The sequence below is a fragment of the Prionailurus viverrinus genome, chromosome X (assembly GCF_022837055.1).
Source record: "Prionailurus viverrinus isolate Anna chromosome X, UM_Priviv_1.0, whole genome shotgun sequence".
In the NCBI taxonomy this organism is placed as follows: domain Eukaryota; kingdom Metazoa; phylum Chordata; class Mammalia; order Carnivora; family Felidae; genus Prionailurus; species Prionailurus viverrinus.
Window position 1 is genome coordinate 10,711,492 of NC_062579.1, and position 22,012 is coordinate 10,733,503.

Consider the following 22,012-nt stretch of genomic DNA (forward strand, 5'->3'; position numbering starts at 1 on the left):
GTTTGAGCCCCGCGTGGGGCTCTGTGCTGCCAGCTCGGAGCCTGGAGCCTGCTTCGGATTTTGCGTCTCCCTCTCTCTCTGCCCCTCCCCCGCTTGTGCTGTGTCTCTCTCTGTCTCTCAAAAATGAATAAATGTAAAAAAAAATTTTTTTAATAAATTAAAAAAAATGCCCAGGTCAAGATTTCCTCAGTGGTCAGGCAGGCCTCTGGGGAATGGGTTTTCCCATAACATGTAAGCTGAAGCCTGAATAACAAAAAGGGAGCTAGCCATATAGAAATCCGGAAAGAGAACATTCTGGACAAAGGGCCGTGAGGTGAGAGAGTAGCCTGTTGAGGAAGAGGAGAGTGTCGTGAGCGGTGGGAGCAAAGAGTGCATTGGGTGGGGTTAGGGATGGGGGGGGGGGGGGGCGGGTGTGGTGGCAAGCGCGTGAGGCAGAGGGCCCTTTGTGGAGAGCCTTGTTGCTCTGGTTCCAAGGTCTGGATGGCAGCCTGCGAGCAGCGGGGGGTCATGGGAAAGGCTGAGGGCACGGGAGAGAACGGAGTTGTAGGGAGAACGCTGACTGCTCCGTGGGGAAACTGCCCCAACCCAAGCCCCAGATGGAGGCCTGATGAGGGGGAGTGTTGGAACCTGGAACAGGAAGCAGCCGGCTTTGGAGCTGCATGGGAGGTAGAACCTATGGCACTTGGAAACAGACTGGGCCTGGGGATCTGAGGGGTTGCGATCCAGGGTATTCCCAGGTGTTTGGCTTGTTGGCGGTAAAGGTGGGGGTACCCTCTTCTGAGACGGGGGGCCCCAGGGAGGAGCGGGTGCGCACGGGGGGCTGAGGAGCTCTGGAGTTGGTGGGTCTGAGGTCCCCGTGGCATTGCCGACACGGGATGTGTGGGAGACAGGCCAGTATGTGGCTGGGCCACGAGAAAAGAGGAGAGCGTCTCAGCACGGAGTCAGGTATTGACACAGAGCAAGGACACACGGACAGGCAGGCTGAGGTCAGACTCTGAAGCCTCGCCACTCGGTCTTGTTTGACCTCTCTTTTGGCTTCCTTGCCCGTCGTCTTTTCAAGACGCTGAAGAATCATTTCTGCCCCTCCCGGCTGGTCTGCCCCAATCTTGGCTTTTGTGGGCTCCAATTTGCTTCTCCCCATTGGCTCTTAGCCCCAGAGATATCCTTCCCTTCCTCCCCCAGGGTCTTAGTCCTTACTTCATTCCTTCTCCGCAGCTCTACGGAAGGAGTCCCCCAAATGATGGCTCACGCCCTCAGCATTACTGACGAGGAAGGTGCCGCTCGGGTCTGTGTACAAGCCTGGGTTTCTGTCTGAGCTCTGCCAGCCCCTGCCTTTGTGGCCCGGGCCTCCTCTTCCTCAGTCATCAAACAAGGGGATTGGACCGAGGCATACTTGGAGCTTTAGCATTTTCCGATTCTAAGTTGTCTCAGCCCTCGGGGCGAAGTGAGTGGCCCCTTTCGAGAATTAGCAGTAGGAACCAGTATAATAGCCATCAATGCCTGAGAGAGAATGGCTTTTGTTCTTTTGTGCAAGGCCCCTGTGGAGGCTGGGTGGGCTGCAGCTGTTTCAATTAAAAACACACGCAAACCTCCCTCTTTGTTTCGGTTTCAAACCTTGACCGTCTGACTGAGCACATCTGAATTCCTAAGACTCCAGTGTAGATGCGAGGAGGTCCCGTTCCACAAGCCTGATTCACCCCCTCCTCTTGTTTCCCGAATTTCGTTTACTGAGGGCAGGAGAGGTTGCAAAGTTTTAGAGATAGGAGGGGAGAACGTATGTTGGCTTATGGAGCCAGTGGCAAGCAGGTTCCAGCGCACAATTATCCATCCCCAACCGAGGGTTTTCTAAACGCCAACGTGTGCTTGTGAGGCCCCATATTTGGGCACACGTTTCCGAGTGCCTTCGAGAGAAAATGGCCGTTGGGTAGACAGTCGGCCACGTGTCTGTGGTCGTCCTGAAGCAACATTGCTCCTCCAGCGAGGGCAGGGGTCAGGACCTCCCCCACAAAATCATGCCCTAGGACCTTGGGCAGCTGTCATCCCACCTGCAGCGTCCGGCCCTGCCCAGGGGCAGGCCTACGTTGACAAGTCTCTGGGCCGCTGGGGGTACACTGGGTGAACCTGGCAACCAGACGTGGGTGGTGATTCCACTCAGCAGCGGTGGTGGCCTGGCCAGCAGTGCCCAGAGCAGGGATCCTGGCAGCCCGAGGCTATGATGGGTATTGGAGGCCAGCTGGCCATGCATTTAGGGCTCTGGAATTAGTCCCGGTCTAAGAGGTCCCGGAGAATGGAACCCTGGGGCTGGAGGCCCATTGCACGGGAGAGCTCCACGTGAGTTCTAATGCCGGGGCAGAGACGGACTTCTCAGTGGGCCTCCTTTACGGCCCCTGCCGAGTGCTGTTGGTTCTCTGGGCAGGAAGAAGGGCCACTGCTCACCAGCGTCCACGTTTTCCTCTTCTTCCTGGGCACGCGACAGACCGCATTTCCCACCCTTCCTTGTGGGTCGTGGAGCCCGGCCCGACTCTGAAGCCCAGCCTCTTTCCCTACATTTCATTGCAGGTGTCTGTGTGGCGGGGGCGGGGGCTGGGGTGGGAGACAGAACCCCGGCCGGGTTAGGAGCCGTAGCCTCCTCCTGATGAGGGTGGGGCTTTGGGTGCCGGGTCTCCCGAAAGGTCTCTCCAAGGTTCCACAGAAACCTGTGTGACCGACTGAATAGAGGCGCGAGTCCTGATTGACAAGACGCTCGGGTACTGGGAGCGACAGAGAGGGCAAAGAGTGACTTATTGACTGGAGAGTTGTCCTGGGGGCCTACTGGTGAGGTCACATTCGTATCCCCTAGATGGCGGTACCCTCATCACAGATCCTGGCCTCTCCGTCTGCCTCCTCACCGTCCCCCCGCCCCCACCCCAGAGGGCCTGCCAGGAGCTCATTGCACCCTCCATGCTGTTCTTGCTCAGGTCAGCACCCCCTCCGTGCCCCTCAGGGCGGTGAGCTGGGTCTCCATCACGTAGTGGCTCAAGTCACTTCTGGAATCATCATTTACGTCGTAGGCCTCAAACCCGGCTGCCTTCAGAGTCAGGCAGGTAGCTTAAATGTGGGTCGGAGCCAGCCTAGCACGAAAAAGAGTGGTGGAGACTGAGACGTGTGCCTTCTAAGTAAATAAAGGCCCTCGAAGTGAATTAAAAAAAAAAAATCGTTGTGCTGTCCAAGCCAAACTTAATCCACCCCAAATTGCCCACCACCAAATTAAATCTTCTACTATTATTTATCTCTTAGGAGGACTGATGTAAAGGCAGAAACCATAAGCCATGTCTGAAAATTCTATTTTATCATCTCCCGTGCCTAGCAGAGCATGGTATAAAAATAATAATTAATATTGGATTTGTAAACCTTTTGGGTGATGTCTAACATCCATACAGAAAAGCGCCTGAATGCTACAGATCAGGAAATGATTAAAACGCAAGCACACCCCTGAACCCACCAGCCAGCTCAACACCTAGAACGTCTCCTCTTCCTTCCCAAAGGCAGATCCTTGCTTTCTAACCCCATAGATCTGCCTGACTTTTAACTTAATAAGGATGTAATCGTAGAGCCTGCGCTCTCCTCTCTCTGACTTCTTCTTTTTTTATTTTGAGAGAGAGAGAGCACAACAGGGAAGGACAGAGAGAGAGGGGGAGAGAGAGAATCCCAAGCAGGCTCTACCCTGTCAACGCAGCCCCAGTCAGACCGACGCGGGGCTCGAACTCACAAACCGTGAGATCACGACCTGAGCCGAAATCAGCAGTCAGACGCCCAACCGACTGAGCCAGCCGGGCGCGCCCCGACGTCTTTTACCCAACTTTGTATGTGTGGGATTCACGCTTGCTGTCACCTAGCAGTGGCTTGTTTGTCCTCGGTGCTGTGTAGTTTTCCGCGGTGTGAGAGTGCCAAGACTTCTCTGTCCAGCCCAGCACTCACCAGCATTTGTCTGTGGCTGATTTGGGGCTCTCGCTAACAGTCCTGTAGCACGAGAGAGAGCCTCAGGCAGAACCCCAGGGATAGCTGGGTGTCCGAGGTGGGCAACTGTCCACGGCAGCCGCAGGACTCCTGGGATGGGCCATCGACAGCATCTGCTACCAAGTCCTTCCAGAACAGCAGTTCTTGAAGTTGTCGATCTCAGGCCCCCTTTACACCGAAAAACTAGTGAGGACCCCGAAGAGCTTTAGTTCGTGTGAGTTCTGTCAATGTTTATCATATTAGGAATTAAAACTGAGAAGTAAAGAAGTTTTACTTGGTGATGTTATTTCAAAATCAACAACGATAAATACACACTGTGTGTTACGTACATCACATGTTTATAAATGAAACATTTGGCTTCTTGTGTCTGCTTCTGTATTCTAGCTGCTGTGGTGTCACATGTTCCCCAGGACAGCGGAAGAGTAAGGAAGGCAAGGAGTCTCTGAGTATCGCTAGCATGATAATTTTGACTTTGCGGGTTTCCTGAAGGGCTCTCGGGAACCCTCTGCCCCAAATCAGAGAGCCACTGCTCTAGAACACGCCAACCAGCTTGGCCATGGAAACCTCCAGTGAGCAGGCACCCCCAAGCTGGGCCAGTCAGCGGAGGCGGCGGGGGGGGGGGGGGGGGGTTGCTAACTTACTCCAAAGCACCGAAACTTAACTCAGTTCTTAGCTAATTAGAAACCCATATTTTCTTCTCAACACTTTATAATCCTTACTTGTGGTATTCAAATGAATTAAAACGGTGAAATAAAGCATTCAGTTCCTTATTCACACTGGCCACATTTCAAGGGCTCAGTAGCCACATATGGCTAGTGGCTGTCCTACTGGACAGAGCAGATCTAAACTTTATCCTCTGCTTTCCTTATCCATCCCCTCCCTTGGTTCTTCAGTGCTCAGAAGCCTGATTAGGACAAGTTAATCACTCTGATGATTCCTCTAGAAAACTGGTGCCGCAGTCAGTGGCCGATATGGCCGTGAAGTATACCGCTGTCCCCAGCCATCCCTGGAATGGGCCTGTCTCTGATTGGACAGGGCAGGATCTTAAATGGGATGACACCAGGAGAGACAGACCAGGCTGCTAGGCTTGTGGGGACCGAGCCCTGGAAAGTTTGCCAAGTTCGTAAGTGATGAACTCCACATCAGTGTCTGAAAGATAAAGCGGGTTTTCTTGGCTTTTGTCTTCCTGTCTCCATTCATCGGTATGCTTTCCAGAAGGTAAAGGAAGCAGTCGAAGGAGACTCTAGGCCCAAAGCACTCAGCGTAAAGATGCAGCACTGACGTTAGCATCAAAAGTCAAAGGCAGCAAAAGTGAGTTGACAGGTTTCAAAGGAGAGAGCCCAAGAAAATCTGTAAAGCATTAAAGACTTTGTTCCGTTTGGGAATTGCATCATCTCCGAACCATTTTAAATTCAGGACAATGCAAAGCTACCCCGTTTTATACATCAGGGGATCTCTTACTTGGACTCCCCGGAACGAAAAACGAGAATTCCAAGTCTAGACCATTCGGTCCCGGGACTGTAGGTCTTGTGGCTGGTCACGTGTCTGAGCCTCGTTATTGAGTGGACAAATGAGAAATGACTTTTATCTCCTTCGTGTGCTCTCTCGTGCCCAAGCTGACTGCTTAAGCTTTTAGCCGGTATTATCGTTCCACCATATCCATTCTCCTCATGTTGGACTCATTCACGAATCCTGCGTCTGAGTGCATGATGTCATTTCGAATAAATCTAAAAGGAACTGGAAAGCTGCTGGAATTTCCTTATCTGAGGTAGCCAAGCTAAATAAACTGAATTCACATCCATCAGGAGCTCGGTGAGGGCTAGCACCATTCTGGCTGAAATGATTTCATGCTTGATGACATGTGAAGACTGAGGTTTTCCTGGGCTCTTTATTGACCTGGATCCTCTAAGTTTTCTGTTTCCAGGTCCCCTGTGCAGAGTGTCAGAGGATCCAGGACCGCACAATACTGGCTAGGCGCAACATGCCCTTCGTTAGAACGCTCCGTTCTTCGAGTCAGGAATTACAAAACTAAGGCAGCAATTGTGCCACCGTCATGAATACATTGGGATTTGGGGAAGCCAGGCCTTTCCTTTAGCGCTCGCACTAAAGGAGTCAGAGCCCTCCAAAGATGGGGCGCGGGGGGGCGGGGAGGCAGTTGAACCAGAGTGTTACAACTATTAGGACCTTGAGGTTACCTTGTGCTTTCTGTCTGTCCCTGAATGGTCTGGCCCTTAAGACTGTTTTAATGTCCTTTCCCCTTTCTGGGTGAAATGCGGTGTTGCTTTTACTGGGATCCTCCAGCAATCGGAAGTCAAGTGCTAGCTGGTTCTAGAACTACAGAAAACCCGACGGTGGTGGTTTCGCCTCCCTTTCCGTGCCCAAATTCTCTTCCACCTGCTGACTCATACCGCTGGCACCACCATTCCAGGTTTGTCCCTCCGGCGTGTGGCCTGGATTGCTGTTAAAATGTAGCCTAGGCGGGGCGCCTGGGTGGCGCAGTCGATTAAGCGTCCGACTTCAGCCAGGTCACGATCTCGCGGTCCGGGAGTTCGAGCCCCGCGTCGGGCTCTGGGCTGATGGCTCAGAGCCTGGAGCCTGCTTCCGATTCTGTGTCTCCCTCTCTCTCTGCCCCTCCCCCGTTCATGCTCTGTCTCTCTCTGTCCCAAAAATAAGTAAACGTTGAAAAAAAATTAATTAAAATGTAGCCTAGGCGAGGCTAACACTTGGAGCGCTGTCGGGTGTTTTGCTTTGGTAAGAGGAAGGGCCAAAGTAAGGTGTGGACGGCGTGGCATCCCTTGGGGATACAAATGGGAACTTGGGGGCTCTGTTTGTGGCTCAACAGACTGCATTCCCTTGTCTTAAAACATCTGCATCTGAATGGAATTTGTCTTCGGACTCTCTGCGGTGATCCAGGTAACTTATTGAAAACATTTTTTTACGTGAGTACACATGACACACGCAATGTGCGTTTCAGGTGTACAACATAGTGATTGGACAACTCTGTACGTTATGCTGTGCTCACCGCAAGTGCAGCCGCCGTCTGTCACCACGCGGCGCTGTTACAGTATCGATGACTGTAGTCTCTGTGCTGTGTCTTTTCTTCCCGTGACTTACTCGTTTCATAACTGGAGGCCTGTACCTCCCACTCCCCTTCACCCTCTTGTCTTACCCCCGCCCCCCGTCCCTCTTCCTTCTGGCAGCCATCAGCTCTCTGTATTTATAGGCCTGACTCTTTTTGTTTGTTTATTCATTTGTGTTTTTAGATTCCACATAGGGGTGAAATCATATATTTGGCTTTCTCACTGTGACTTATTTCACTTCGCATAATACCCTCTAGGTCCACCCGTGTTGTTGCGGATGACAAGATCTCATCCTCTTTTATGGCTGAGTAATATTCCCGTGTGAGTGAGTGAGTGAGTGAGTGAGTTGTGTGTACCACATCTTTATCCATTCATCTATCAGTGAGCATGTAGGTTGCTTCTCTGCCTTGGCTTTTGTAAATGCTGCTGCAGTGAACATAGGGGTGCGTATGTCTTTTTGAATTAGTGTTTTTATTTTCTCTGGGTAAATACCCAGTAGTGGAATTACTGGATCATGTGGTACTTTTAAAAAAATTTTTGAGGCAACTTGGTAGTTGTTCGTGCCCAAACTGGAGCCCCTGCCAAGGAGAAGGTTCTGGTGCTGAGGGGCAGTTCAGGCCCAGGGTGAGGGTTCTTAGCCTTGCCAGAAGTGTATGTTAGTGCCTTTCCCGTCCCAGTTTGTGGGAGTAGCAACGGGGAGCCATGCAAGGTGGTAGAATCTTGCTTTCAACGTTATTATGAATAGGAACTCCTTATCCAGGGTCAAGGGAAAGTCTTACACAGGGATGCACGTATGGAGCCACCCATGGACTTTTGCACACGTGCGTGCACACACACACACGCACCTGCATCTGCACATGAAACACCTGAAACGCCCAGCAGAGCAAATGACAGGGTAACTGGGATTTCGATTCTGGTTTTGCTTTGCTGTTGACTCGGGATTGGGACGTGAGTAACGGGCGTTGGCGAGGCTGTGCGTTCTGAGGCAGGATAATGCGTTCCCTACCCTCCATCGTTGGGGTGAGCCAGCCCAGTGGTTAGGAGCCCAGCCTGCACCATTTGCCACTTCCACTGCCTTAGGCAAGCTATTTAACCTCTCTGCACCTCAGTTTCCTGATCTGTAAAATGGAGGTAATACTAGTATCTGCCTCATAGAGCTGTGTGAGGATTAACTGAAATCGTACATACGGAGCATTTAAAACAATGGCTGACACATAGTCGGTGCTCAATACATACCTGTTGAGTGGAATATTGATTTTATCGTTATTATATTATTACCGTGAGGAAACTTTCATTACACGGTGGCTTCAGATTTAGTGGGCGGAGCGATTCTATTAAGAATCCCAACTTCTGTTCCTGCAGTAGGGCCAGATTGCCGGGCAGACTCGACTACACATATTTCTCAGCGTCTGACGGAGAAGGGAAAACAACAACTAAATGTCTCCAAACAAAACAAATGATGAAATCCGGGGTGAGGCGGAGAAGGGGATTGACATCTTACAGTGAAATGAAAGCAGTGCTACAGAGAAGCTTCTGAAGAGGCAGTCAAGTCAGGCCTGGGTGTTTTATTTTTCTAGTCCCAGACTTCGGTGGGAGGTATTCAGCTGCTTCTCGGATTCGAATGACCCACAAAAGGAAAGCCTATTGTTCCCTTTTCTCAGCACTCTTCACTCCCGACTCCCTTCTAGGCTTCCTTCCCTGGGTCTCTCTCTGCTCTGATGCCAAAAACCAAAATGGTGGCTCTTCCTTGATGAGAGCCGAGACTGAGTAGCGGTGGGGCTTTGTCGGGGGATAGAGTGCTACATAGACTCTACCTGGCCGATCTCCTGATGAAAAGCAACTGACAGATGGGGATCTGGGGTGTGCTTTGTCATCGATGCTCCCCATTTCTTGACCATGTGGCGAGGACCGCTTCAACAGACCCTGGCATTGAGCCTGGTGGGGGCTGGAACGGCTGTGAGGCAAGGCCGCTCCAGCCGGGGCCTGCTGGGCCTCTGATCGCCCACACATGTGCACATCTGGCCAGGAATCCAACAGATGGGCAGCGAGCAAGGTCAGGTAGCCATCTCCTGACAAGCGGCAGTCGCTCTGAACAAATCACAGTGGCCTAGGCTGCAAATTTTGCTCCGGGGGACAGGGACTCAGACAAACAAGGAGAAAAGGCACCCACCCACCTTTTTCCTGAAATACCAGAGGAATAAAACAGGCCAGTGGTGAATGTGAAATTAGCTGTTGGCCAGTCTCCAAAGGAATTTGACCTATTTAGGAGTCATCAGGAATATAAGCCAAAGGAAGTTCAGTGGCCCACATCTTCATTTGTCAGGGGAGAAGGAAGAAGATACAGATCACCAGGCAGCCAGATTCCTTGAGTCGCTTATGTTCTGGAGTCTGTGAGTGAGTATGGCTGGCACTGGGAACGGTTCTGGAACGTCGACTTTGGGCCAAGTCCTGGCACAATGTAGCATGCAAATGATCACTCCAGCAGGTGCACCGGTTATCTGGCGTGCCAGCCCAGCGGCGGTCGCTGAAAGGACCGTATCAGATTCCGAAACCCTTCCTGTAGGGTTAAAACTCTTCTCCAAGACCCTTTCTGTGAAAGGGGAACTCAGGCCGAGTCAGCCAAGGCGGTGGAGACATTAGGGCTTCAGTGGAGAGCACAGCCACAAGAATACTGAGGCCCCTTCTGCTGAGAGCACCCCCTCTATTTATCACTTGAACAAGAATCCCCATCTTAGACTTTGCTTCTAAGTAACCCAACCTAAGAGAGAGTTGGGGGACGGGAGGATTTGGGAACCGCCCCAAACTGAACTGCACATCAGAATTACTTGGGCAGCTTTAAAAATAGAGATTCCCGGGGCGCCTGGGTGGCACAGTCGGTTAAGCGTCCGACTTCAGCCAGGTCACGATCTCGCGGTCCGTGAGTTCGAGCCCCGTGTCGGGCTCTGGGCTGATGGCTCGGAGCCTGGAGCCTGTTTCCGATGCTGTGTCTCCCTCTCTCTCTGCCCCTCCCCCGTTCATGCTCTGTCTCTCTCTGTCCCAAAAATAAATAAAAAACGTTGAAAAAAAATTAAAAAAAAAAAAATAGAGATTCCCATGGGGCGCCTGGGTGGCTCGTTCGGTTGAGTGTCCGACTTTGTCTCAGGTCATGATCTCGTGGTTCATGGGTTCAAGCCCCGCGTCGGGCTCTGTGCTAACAGCTCAGAGCCTGGAGCCTGCTTCGCATTCTGTGTCTCCCTCTCTCTCTGTCCCTCCCCCACTTGCACTCTATCTCTCTCTCAAAAATAAATAAACATTTTTTAAAAATTAAAAAAAAAAAAAAGGTTCCCAGGCCTTTACCTTCAGAGATTCTGATTCAGTGGGTCTAGGGTGGGACCTGAGATACTGGAATTTTCCTAAGTGGATCCTTGATAGCAAGCCTTTGACCAGCGGGAACCACTCATTCTAGCTCATCATTATTTCCTTCCTTAGATCTTTTAAGAAACATTTATTGATCAGGAACAAACCACACAATCTGTCAAAGACACTAAGAAGCCGAGATTTAAGTAAAAGGATCCGTAATTCTTGGCAAATCTCTTGAAGTCTAGCATCCCGTGCTGACTTTCAGAACTTTTTGAGCAAATCGTGTCTTTACATTTTTGTCCTGAAACGTGAAAAGTCTGGTTGGGAAAGGAAAGACTTTTGGAGGCACCGAGTTGCCATGGAGCTTTCCGAGACAGGAAATTTGACCAAACTTAGAATTTAATTAATGCTTCCCCGTCTCCATGCTTAGAAGTGTTAATGTACGAACACTCCCTCCACAGCCTTTCACTAACAGCCCTGGCTTTTCAATATTATTGGTTGTGTAGATGATTTGGTGATGAAATTCAAAGAGAAATATTTTGTTCTGTTATCAGGGACCCTGTCCTAGGAAGACTCATGGATATGTTCTCATGAAAGGCATAATTCTGAGGAATTTTAAGCAGATTGATTAATTAAATGACTGAATGAAGATGGTTCAGCCTAATGTAGAATAAAGGAGTATTCTAGATTTTGTAATGATAATCATGATAATAGTGATAAAAATAGCAACAAAATGTGATTGCTTGGATTTGTGTGCATACTATGTCTAAGGCCCAGGACTAATTACTTGGTCTGCATTATCTTATTTAATCCTCGTGCAACTCTTTGAGGTAAATATATCCTTTGGGGTTTCATAGAGGCTTCAAAAAAACAAGACTTTTGGGGTACCACCTGGGTGGCTCAGTCAGTTAAGCATCTGACTCTTGATTTCTGGTCAGGTCATGCATGATCTTGACCTGAGATCCCCACAGTTCGTAGGTTCGAGCCCCGTGTTGGGCTCAGCACTGTCAGCGAGGAGCCTGCTTGGTATTCTCTCTCTGCCTCTCTCCCTGCCCCTCTCACGCTTATGCCTGCTCTCGTTTCTCTCTCTCTCTCTCTCTCTCTCTCTCTCTCTCTCAAAATAAATTTTAAAAAAAGATAAAACTTTATTTCTTTCCTATGTGAAAGAAGTCTAGGACTGATATGGAGACTCAGTAGTAATGAGGGACCAAGACTCCTTCCGGCTCCTGGTTCTACAATTAGATTGTGGCCCTCGTCTTGGCAGTCCAAGATGGCTGCTGGAGCGCCAGGCATCACAACAGTGGCCCGATCAGGCAGATGAAAGAAGCCTGACTTTTGTATTCTAGAAATCCCATACTACAGATGCGTTCCTTTCACTGGCCAGATAGCAGCCCCTAGCTACGTGGGAGACGTGGACACGTAGCCTTTTGGTTGTATGCCCGTGGGCCCAGTTTACAAAATCGAGGTGTTATCAGGATGAGAGAAATCGAACATGGAAGGTTTGGTAGGGAATTAACAGTTTCTGCCGTTGTAGGTAACACTCTCATTACCAGCTTGTAGATAAGGAAGATGAAGCAAGGACTTGGCTGTGCTCACGCAACCTTAGGCGGTAGAGCCACGGTGGGACCCGGGTCTCTGACTTGAGTGTCCTTAACTGCTATTCCCTCCTGCCCATTTTTGCAATTCTGTAAAGCAGTTCTGTTTCCCTAGAGGTGCATTTGTTCATTTCCCATTTTCTTCCTGGCGTGCCTTTACCCTCTTCTTTGCGTAAATCCTAGTCAGGCTTCACAGCTCAGCCCCATTGCCCCAGAGAGCCCGTCCTTGCACCCCCAGCTGCTTTCTTCATTCAGTAAATATTTAGTAAGCAGCTACTATGTACCAGGCACTGGTGGAGGTCCTTGGACTTCATCAGTGATAAAGACTCTTTCCAGCCTAATGGCTGTGTAATCTTGATTAAATTCCTTAAGCTTTCTGAGCCTTGGTGTCTCATCTGTAAAATGGGAATGGTCAAACTTAATGCACGGGATTATTATAAGGATTAAATACGAAACTACGTAGTGTAGTGGCTGGCACATGATTAGATTTTAGAAAACGGTACCCATTGTGATTGTTGTTACGAACATGTCTGTCTTTCCCGGTCAGCTGTAAAGTTCTCGTGGATGGGAATAGCACCCACGGCCTTCTCTCCAGCCCTGTGGGTTCTTCCCTCAAGCAGGGCCCTTCTGGTATCACCCAAATATCTCACCGAAGTGGGGGCTCACTAAATGTTTGTTGAGGGGATAGAAAGGGTCTCAGTGTAGAGAAGACTTCCTGCTTTCTTACGCTGCTAGATTTAGCAAGCAGTGAGAAACAGCCTCGTAGGAAGGTTTTGTTTTGTTTTGTTTTGCTGCCTGATTTAAGCTGCGAGTTTTGGTGGGTGGTGTGCTAAAGAAAAACAAGACTGAATAATAATCTACTCTGCATACTCCCCCGGAAGGCCACAGAAGGAAAATGTATTGTTTTTCTCTTCGGATTTCTTTTTTTCTTTTTCTTTCCTTTCCTTTCCTTTTTTCTTTCCTTTCCTTTCCTTTCCTTTCCTTTCCTTTCCTTTTCTTTTCTTTTTTTACCTCCTCTGATAGATGTAGTGTTCCAGCAAGCCCTGCTGATCTCTTTTGTGTTTCTTTCCCCCAACTCCTGATTCTTTCCTCCATACTTGTCTATTGCTCACGTTGGTCTCTGGCACCTATGGGAATAGTGCTGCTGGCCTTGTGTCCACGGAAGAAACTTCCAGAAGCCGAGAGGCATTGGGCATCCGGGGTCCCAGAGCTCTGGCCTGCTGGTCCCACACACAACATTCCACAGAGGGCTGCCACCGCTTGTGTCAGAACCGCATCTCGGGTTCGCTGACCACCGAGCTCCCTCCATTTTGTCTTCTCAGCCGGGCCTTTTCCTCGGCCCTTCTGCAAAGGTGAAAGGCAAGTTCACAGGATGCGGGGCCTTCGTTCTTCCCCGACATCTGGTTTGATTCTGGGCAGCTAAATAGTGGCTCTGCCATGAACAACAAAAGCTAATTCACTGTGGTTTTTAAACACCAAGTGCAAATATTTTTCCTTTTCAGCTTGGGGTCACTGGAAGGGAAAAAACAGGGCTGAGAAGGAGATTAACCTTTTAAAAACTATTATGACTTCCCATAGAAAATAAAACAATGGCATCATTTCCTTCCATTCGTGAGAGTCTTTTTGGGAGTGATTGTTGTTTGAGGCGAGACTGGGGATCCGAAGAAGATTTTTAAATACTGTTTTCGCTTGGTTTTCTACTCAAAAGCCCACCATGATTGCTTTTGAGAGCCCACCCAAATCCCAGTAAAGCCCAGGGCCACCCTCTTTGCTTTCTCTCTGCTCTGTCTTCGTCCCCGGCTGACTTTGCCTCCACCTTCTCTCCAGCCCTGTGGGTTCTTCCCTCAAGCAGGGCCCTGCTGCCCCGTGAAGTGGGGGGAGCGCAGGCAGGGGTGCCCCAATTAGCTGTACCGGAGGCAGTGGCCAGGCCATCCGCCGATGCCACCGACCGGTGCTCGGAAGGCTCAAAATTCTGTCTGGGACACTTCTCCAAGGTGCCAGCCAGACTTTGTGTTGATTTGGGCTGTCTTAACGCATCCCAGAACCTCAGCGCCATTCAACTGCTCTTCAGGAATGAAGTCACCCGTCCTGGCTCCTGCTCCACATGACTGAGGAGCGGAAGCATCAAACTCAGGGAGCCGACGCCATGGGCAGAGGCCTGGCGACCCTCTGAGACGAAAGCCAGGCCGTCTGCCTCGCTTAGTTATTTCGAGTGTTCTCTCTGGACTGGAAAACAAAGCTCTTCTCGGACTCGCCCTTAGTTTTGCTTCTTTCCTTCTCTCTACCCTTCCAGCTTTTGCACGTGGGCTCAGTTGCTGGGTTCAGGCGGGACGATGACATTAAAGCTATCGGAGCAAAGCTGTGGACATCCCTGAGTCCTCCCTTTCTGAGGACTCCAGAACCGGTCTGAGCAGGCTCCAGAACGGTTGGTGTCTGTGAAGGGGCTCAAGCGTTCTCGCCATGTACTTGACCCTTGACATCGGCATCACGAGAACCTAACATACTGATACAGGTGGTGTGTGTGTTGGGGGTGGGAGGGGATCAGAAATTGACTTGCAACCTGAAAAGAGCAAACTCCTGTTGTATCCTGCCCCCCATCCTTTCAGGGTGTGCAAATATTTGCAGGCCTGCTCACCGACCTAAAATCTCACAGCCAGGTGAACCAGCCCCAGCCTGGTGGTGAGGGGAACGGCGGGGCAGCGGGGGGAGCCGTGTGGTGATGGCATGGGCTGTACCCCTTCTTACTCCCGGACAGCTGGCACGCGGGCTGGGGGGCCGCGGCTCCCTGGGTGGCGGTATTCGTCCAGCTTCCTGTCTCTGGCAACGTGCAAGTGGTTTCCATAGCCACGTGGCCCTTGGCAGAGCTCATCAAAGGGACAGGACCTGAGATTCTGCATTTCTCACGGTTAGCTTAGCTCTCAGGTGACACGGATGCTGCTGACCCCTGGCCGGCTGCACTTGGAGCGGCGAGGCCCTGGAACAGTCCCGCCGCATTCTGAGCGCGCGCAGGGCTGGGAGAGAAAGTGCTAAGCCCCTCCTCTGGAGACAGGGTGTGTCTGAGGCCGCCCCGGAGTCCCGATTTGCCATTCAAGTGAACCCAGGGGGATTAGCAGCTGGCCCAGCACTTGGGTGAGACCATCTCCCCCTCCGGGGGGAGTCCCGGAGGCAGCGCAGATGTCGTGTGAAAATCTGCCACCCTCCTCGCCGAAGGTCGCCCTCTCTCGCCCTCCCGCCCCCCTGCTCTGCCTGCCGACTTCAGCAGATCAGCTTTCAGCTATCTGGGAGTCCGGGAGGGCTCTGGGTAGAAGAAAAGGCCCGTCCTGACGGAGCGGAGAGGGAAGCCAGCATGCCTCTGGCCTGCTGCGTGCCCCAGGATGCAGGTACCCGGGGCTCGCAGCGGTTCGGGACAAAGGGGAGGGAGCCGGGACGAGCCAGGCCCGCCGGAGAGGGGCCGGCGCCGCGGGGCCGCCGCTTCCTGCTCTGCGGGAAGGAGGAGCGTGTTTGGGGCCGAGCGGGAACCCTCTCACCGGAGCAGAGGTGAGGAAGGGCGGCCGTGCCTGACCCTCAGGGCCGGCCGTCGCGTTTCGGGCCAGAGACGCCTAAGCTCGGGGACGCCGGCTTGTCCGTCCGGCTGGCCGGCCGAGTGTGCAACTTTGTGCGCCTTCCGAGGTGTCCGGTGGCTTAAGACAGAGGACGAGCGTTTCTGTCTCCTCGGCTTGCCTTGCACGTCTTCCAGAGGGCTCGGAGGGCGGCCCAGGAGGGGGCCCGGGCAGTGTTCTCCTGGAGCCTGGGGTGGCCGGGAAGAGGCCTGCCTGTCCCGCTCTCCACCCGCCCCTCCCGTCCTGTTGGAACTCCTCGGTGTCCTGCCCTCGTCCAGAGTCCCAGGGAGACTTCGGTATCTCCTGTGGCCCCGAGCAAACGGCCTTGAACTTCGAGTGCTCAGGCCCCACCTCTTCGATTTCTAGCTTCTGTTCCATCGGAAATGGCCTTAGACCAGTCGAGAGCCTGTCTTGACTTCTTCAGTCCTCTCCCCCCTCCTTCACGATACACCTTTATCGCGTGAGGTCAGCCACACAGTCGACCCCCGTTTGAAAAGTACTGAACTGTTCACATACTGCGCCCGGGCCGCCCTCCCGTGTGAGCTCAGGCTCCTGGACGTTAGGGACAATGCCTCTCCTACATTTCTTGTATAAGCTCCACCCCCTCTCCCCTGTCCTGGTGAGCACGCGGTGGCGGTGGCCGGCCGGCCAGTAGGCACACTGTTGAGGCGCCCGCTCTCCTCGCCCCGGCTGACCCAGCTTATTGCACACCTGCCTCCATCTCATCTCCGGACACTGGTGTGCACACTATGGGCGCGCGAGCATGGGCCTCGCCACCACCGGTAGGCTCGTCTGCGGCCCTGCCCAGCTAGAGCCTTGTTCCACCCTGCCTTCTGGGAACACTCCCTCTGAGTTGCTTCTCCAGGCGTGGTGATGAGGAGGCACTGGTTTGTGCCTACTTGGTGACCTGAGATCCCCTAAGAGAGGAAGGCTACGTGCCCGTGGACCAGGCAGCTTCCGGCAGGTGCCACCGAACCTCTGTCCGTTTCTTCAGGGCATCGTGGTATCCGAATTTGGGGCTGGAGAAGTTGTTCAAATCCAAATCCCTGTCCGTGATATCACTTGTACTAACGATGAATACCATCATTCGATGTGCAGGCCATACCTCAGACCCACTAAGTCAGAATCTCTGGGGATAGCCCCGGACACCGGGGCGCTGTTTTCAAAGCACCCCAGGCAGACTCCAGCGTGCCGCCAGGGTTGGTACGAGGTAAGAACTCCACTCCCACTTGAACCCCCAGTTTCCCTCCGGAACCCGAGTGAGACAGTTAAGGACCTAAGTTCACACATTTGCATAAGGATCAGCGGATTCCGGGGAAAGTGTCCAACAGCCAAGTACGATTCGTCAGGCCTGAAGGACTGAGTGATGGGAGGGAATACCAAAGGAATGAAGCCCCTCCAGGTGCCGGCCAGAAGTTTCCAGTCTAAGCATAAGGGGAAAGATGGCGAGAAGGCCTTTGGTACAGTTGGACCCAGTTTACTTGGGTTGGAGATCTAAGGCATGAGGGTGGCTGGCAGGCCAAGGAGGGGTAAGAAAGGTGACGGAGGGGGCGCCTGGGTGGCGCAGTCGGTTAAGCGTCCGACTTCAGCCAGGTCACGATCTCGCGGTCCGGGAGTTCGAGCCCCGCGTCAGGCTCTGGGCTGATGGCTCAGAGCCTGGAGCCTGTTTCCGATTCTGTGTCTCCCTCTCTCTCTCTGCCCCTCCCCCGTTCATGCTCTGTCTCTCTCTGTCCCAAAAATAAATAAACGTTGGAAAAAAAAAAAAAAAAAAGAAAGGTGACGGAGGGCACAACCTTCTCGGAGCTCTGGCACTTTATAAGTTCAGCTGTCTCCTGGCATTAGTGTCAGCAAGGTCATGGTGCCCTCCCTGTCTCTGGATAGCTAGTTAGTTCACAAGTAGGGAGACCAAGCCCTTCATTAGAGATGTCTCCAAGCAGGACTTGGCAGATACCACATTCAGCACAATAAAAGCAGGGGTGGGGGGGTGATGACTGCTTTTTGCCTCAACACAAATTTTATCACACCAGGTTTCATTATAGAAATGGTATGATTTTGGGTGTGTGTTTATTACGTAACCATAGTGGTTACTCTGATTCTTACCATCCTTCAAACCGGAGTCTCGAAGGGCGTTTTATTTATAGATTTAAAGCCATGGAACAATGGTTTCATACGATTGCCTTATAAGCATAGGAATAATTCAGGGGAAAATAAAACTCTGCTTTCTTTCCTCCTCAGCCCCTGCCGAATCTTCCCAACTTGGAGGCAGGCACAGCCATGCACCAAAAATGTTAGATCTTGTAGCTGATAGACTCAAAAGGGCTAGTGTCGGGTGGTCTTCGGGAACAGTGGAGAATGGGACTTGAGCTTCAGGCTCCCGTAGCAGTCAGCGTGCGGCGTCCCGGGGGGCTTGGGCCGGCGTGAGAGTCGCTTACGGTGATGGGGCAAGCTCTCAGGGCCCAGACCCTTATGCCAACCCACGGTCAGGGGCCCGGGTACCCAGCAGCTCCTGTCATTGTGTATGCCCAGATCTCTGGGCATTCATATTTCCCAGGAGCAAAGCTTGCACATCAGTGTGAGCATCAGCTCATGTCTAAGTTTATTCCTGAGAACCTCACGTTCAGAGGGAACAAGGTATGGGCTGCCACGGTCTCATGGCAAAATTGGTCTTGTCCATTTGGGGGTGGTTATTATTTTTAATCACTTGGTCAGATTTTGTGTTCACCTGCTTGGGATTTTAAACTTTATTTCTTCAATGTAATGCTTAGTTTAAAAGATAGGTCTGAAAACAGCTATAAATTTACCTCAGGAATACAGCTTTGGTAATTTCCGTTGCTTTTGCTATGTGGGCTTAGGGTTCAGAGTTTCATTCTCTAGATAGTTAGGTTTTGGGGAGGCAGCATGGTATGGGGAGAATGGGCTCTGGTGTCTGCTGGATCTGGGTTCGAATCCTTGCTCTGCCATTTATCAGTCGTGTGGCTGCAACTTCTTTTGTCTTCTTTCAATAAGGATGAAATGAAAGAATGCAGGCAAGAGACTTGGCATAGCACACTTAGTAGCTGGTCAGTCCATAGTGGCTATGGACAACAATCATATTTATAATAGCATGCTCTGGGCACAGGCAAAATTTCGTGGCTGGGAAGCTGTTCTCTGTTTGCATGTCTTAGGCAGAGGGCCGGGACAGTGGGTGTCCTTCCTGGATCAGCCCACTCATCCTGACGTCCTCCAGAGGCACTGGCAGATGGGGCACGAAAACACCAACCGTGTACCTCGGGGAGGGCACGCGGCCACGTGTGACACTGGGTTGAGCGTGCTGAGACCAGCCAGAAAAAGAACTCAGCACGGCACAGAAATTGACCACTAAAAAAATTCCTCCAGAGTTTCCTAGGCGTTGTCTCATGTGGAGTGTTCCTAGTAGGACATCGGGGCTGTTCTGTCCCAGACCTGGCCTCTTTCCCAGCTACCCAACTGTGGTGCTTCCCACCGTGTAGGGCCTAGCAGGAGGTGGCATTTGGGGAGCTAAGCTTCCTGAAGCAGCATCTCTGCAAACACGACTAAGACACGGTTCTGCCCTTGGGGACTTCCATCCAAAGTCGGGAGGACACTGATCTGCGAGCCCCAGAAAGGCTGGGCATAGTACTTCGGGGCCCATCCACGTGACAGAGGGACCCCCCTGTCCCTCCTGGGGTGGTGTGGCAAGCCAAGTGAGCTTGATGGAGGAGAAGACTTCAGACAGGCTCTGTCAGGGTAAATAAGATGTATCAAGTTTGGGCTAGATTTTTGTTTGTGGATTTTTGGGTTTTTTTTCTTTTTTTGGTTTTGTCTCACTTTGCATTTTAGAACATGATAGAATGAGCTCACTCTGCTGATCTTCAAAACTAAAAAAAAAAGGACCTGGTCTCTAAAACCAAGGGAAACATTTTTTATAGAGCCAATATTTTGCATAAAAATTAAAGATGATTTTCGTCGGGTTGATTCTCGCCTTATCTAAGTCTAGCGGGTAGGGAGGGAGAGGAGATAGTGAGATTGGGAAGGGGTAGGGCCTCATGAAGCTATAAGCGACTGTCGTCTGCTGTCCATACTCTCTTTATCCTGCACAACCCCTCTGTAGGCGAACTTAGGTGGAGATTCCTTGTCTGTGTTCCCGGTAGTCTTCTAGTCTCGTCTGAAGTCCATCTGTGTTTTTGAATACTCTGTTGGGTAGCATGGCTCCCTTCGTCCTGGGCGCCTCTTTCTGAGTCAGCGGGAATACTGAGAAACTCCACTCTCCTGAGGGGCGCTGGCCTCGAGTGTGGCTATGACTCCTTGGCCTCGAGCGTGGTGAAGACCAGTGGCTCCCAGAATGGCAGAAAGGAGATGCAGAAGGGAATTAATCTCAGCTATATCCTCTCGCCAGTGAAACACAGACCCGGTTCCTCAGCATCCCGAGGCCAAAAGTCAAACTCCACCAGGAGAGAGATGGCGAGTGTTTCCTCAGCTTTGAAGAACAGAGGCCTCTCAGGAATGTTATCTTTGGCCCTTTCTTGCCCCCACCCTACAATGGAGCAAAGAGGAAGTTTTGATTTATTCTTCAAAATAGACGAGCAAATCATGCTTCTCTCGCTGCCTGGTCTTTGTGTTATGTTTGCCATGGATGGCATTTGGCCATTAATAACTAGGTTCCCTCTTCCACCTAAGTTTTCATCCCTGGAAACCTTCACCAGCAAGTTAGAGCTGGATGATTAATTTTGAAGCGAGGATGTGCTTGAGAACGGGCCAGGGGCACACATCAACGGCCACCGAGCCCCTGGCTTAGAGGAGCGATAAATGAGTCATCCCAACTGACGCAGGCCTGCAGCTTCTGCTCTGAAAGCCAGGGGCAATGAAGGGAGCCACAGGTTTCTAGTCCTTTCCACACTTACCTTAGCAGGCAAGCAAAATGGCCACCTGGGAGAATTAAGATAATTGTGCGTTGAGTGTTTTTCCTTGGAAAGAAGTTCATTTGTAGCTTCTCTCGATTAGCCTTCCCCCCGCTTCCGCCCCTCTTCTCTTGGCATCTACTTGCTGCTTTTTAGAAATTTTTTCACACGAAAGACATCATGGGTAAGAAGAGGAGATTTTATTTTGAAGAACAATGATCACATTAACAAGGTGACAGCAGATAAGCTAAAAGTCACTCCGTTTTCTGCCGGGGAAAAATGTTCCCAGCCGCCAAATAGCATTCTGCTTCTCTTTGTCTCCTCGCCTTTTACAGGAGGGTGGCAGGCCCAGCCACTGATGGACTCAGAAGAAGTAACTAAGAGATAAGATAGACCCTTGATTCATATAAGAAGGGAAGCTTTTGCGTTCAATGACAAAAAATGACTTCCTATTCCCCAACATTCTTGTGCGTGGAGCTCTCTATAGAGCAGTGACATTTCTCTGCCCTTGGTCCAAGAGTATCAGGTAGAAAATAACTGTGAAATCCGAAACTTGGTAAAGTACAAAAATCCAGTTCATTGCAACTGGGCAGATGTCTAGGCCAGGATCAGATTCTGTAGGTACAGAATCTCCCTCCACCCTGCCATGTAGTTGAGGCAAGACTGAGGACTCTCCCTACCTTTAAGGTGTTATAGCCACATCCAGAGACCTGACCAGCACTCAGTGAAAGAGCAGTCAGATCTAATGTGTGTGACTACATTTCCAAGTGTCGGAAGGAAGGAAGGAAGGAAGGAAGGAAGGAAGGAAGGAAGGAAGGGAGGGAGGGAAGGAGGAAGGGAGGGAGGAAAACAGGCTTCAAAACAACCAGAGAAAAATAGAATGGAGAATGGAGGAGGTGAAGAGGGAAAGGAAGGAAGCTTCCTGAAGGAGGTGAGATCTGAGCTAGGCTCTGATGGATTGGGAGGAAGTTGTTAGCTGGGAGAAGCATTCTGGGGTTTTCTCCCTCTCAGCTGCAGTCTGTTCCGCAAGATCTGATAGGCTCGTCGGGAAGACTGAGTGCCGTCCGGCAAAGAACGCACATAGCGCGGGCCGGACCCAGGCCAGGGACCGAATCGGTGTTTGCTGTCGCTGTCATCCTCGTCGTCAGCGTCATCATTGGGAGGTGGTGTCAGAAGTGTGTGAGCAGAGCCTTCGGGGTCCCTCGGAGACAAATGATGCTGTCAGTCACTGCTAATAAAACCCTTTTCCCTCTGCTCTTACCCCACTTTTTCTGAGGCTGATTCTCATCTTTCATATCTTGGCACACTTTGGTTAATATCAGTTCACCTCCAGCACAGTGAAAGCAGACTCAACCAAGTATCAAAAGATGTTTTGAACCCTACCCTACTTCCCAATATAACATCTTCTACACCGACTTACGGTTTCGGTAGTGGGTGGGTATTTGAGCGAAGGTGTAAACATAAAACCCATAGCTCATGCTCCCACTTCTCTTGGATCTTTGTTTTCA

The 22,012-nt window shown here is 51.3% G+C and overlaps 1 protein-coding gene across 2 annotated transcripts in view; it reads left to right on the top strand.

Annotated features, from left to right (window-relative positions):
* NHS (NHS actin remodeling regulator) overlaps positions 1 to 22,012 on the top strand; it is a 340,674-nt gene that overhangs the window by 222,368 nt on the left and 96,294 nt on the right. Inside the window, exon 1 of one of the 2 annotated variants that reach the window (XM_047843172.1) lies at positions 15,116 to 15,390. The exons of the other annotated variant lie outside the window; for it this stretch is intronic. Within the exon in view, the coding sequence (XP_047699128.1) occupies positions 15,357 to 15,390 (34 nt within the window). The 5' untranslated portion in view covers positions 15,116 to 15,356. Of the gene's footprint in view, positions 1 to 15,115; positions 15,391 to 22,012 lie in introns of those variants that run through there. 2 annotated transcript variants of the gene reach the window in all.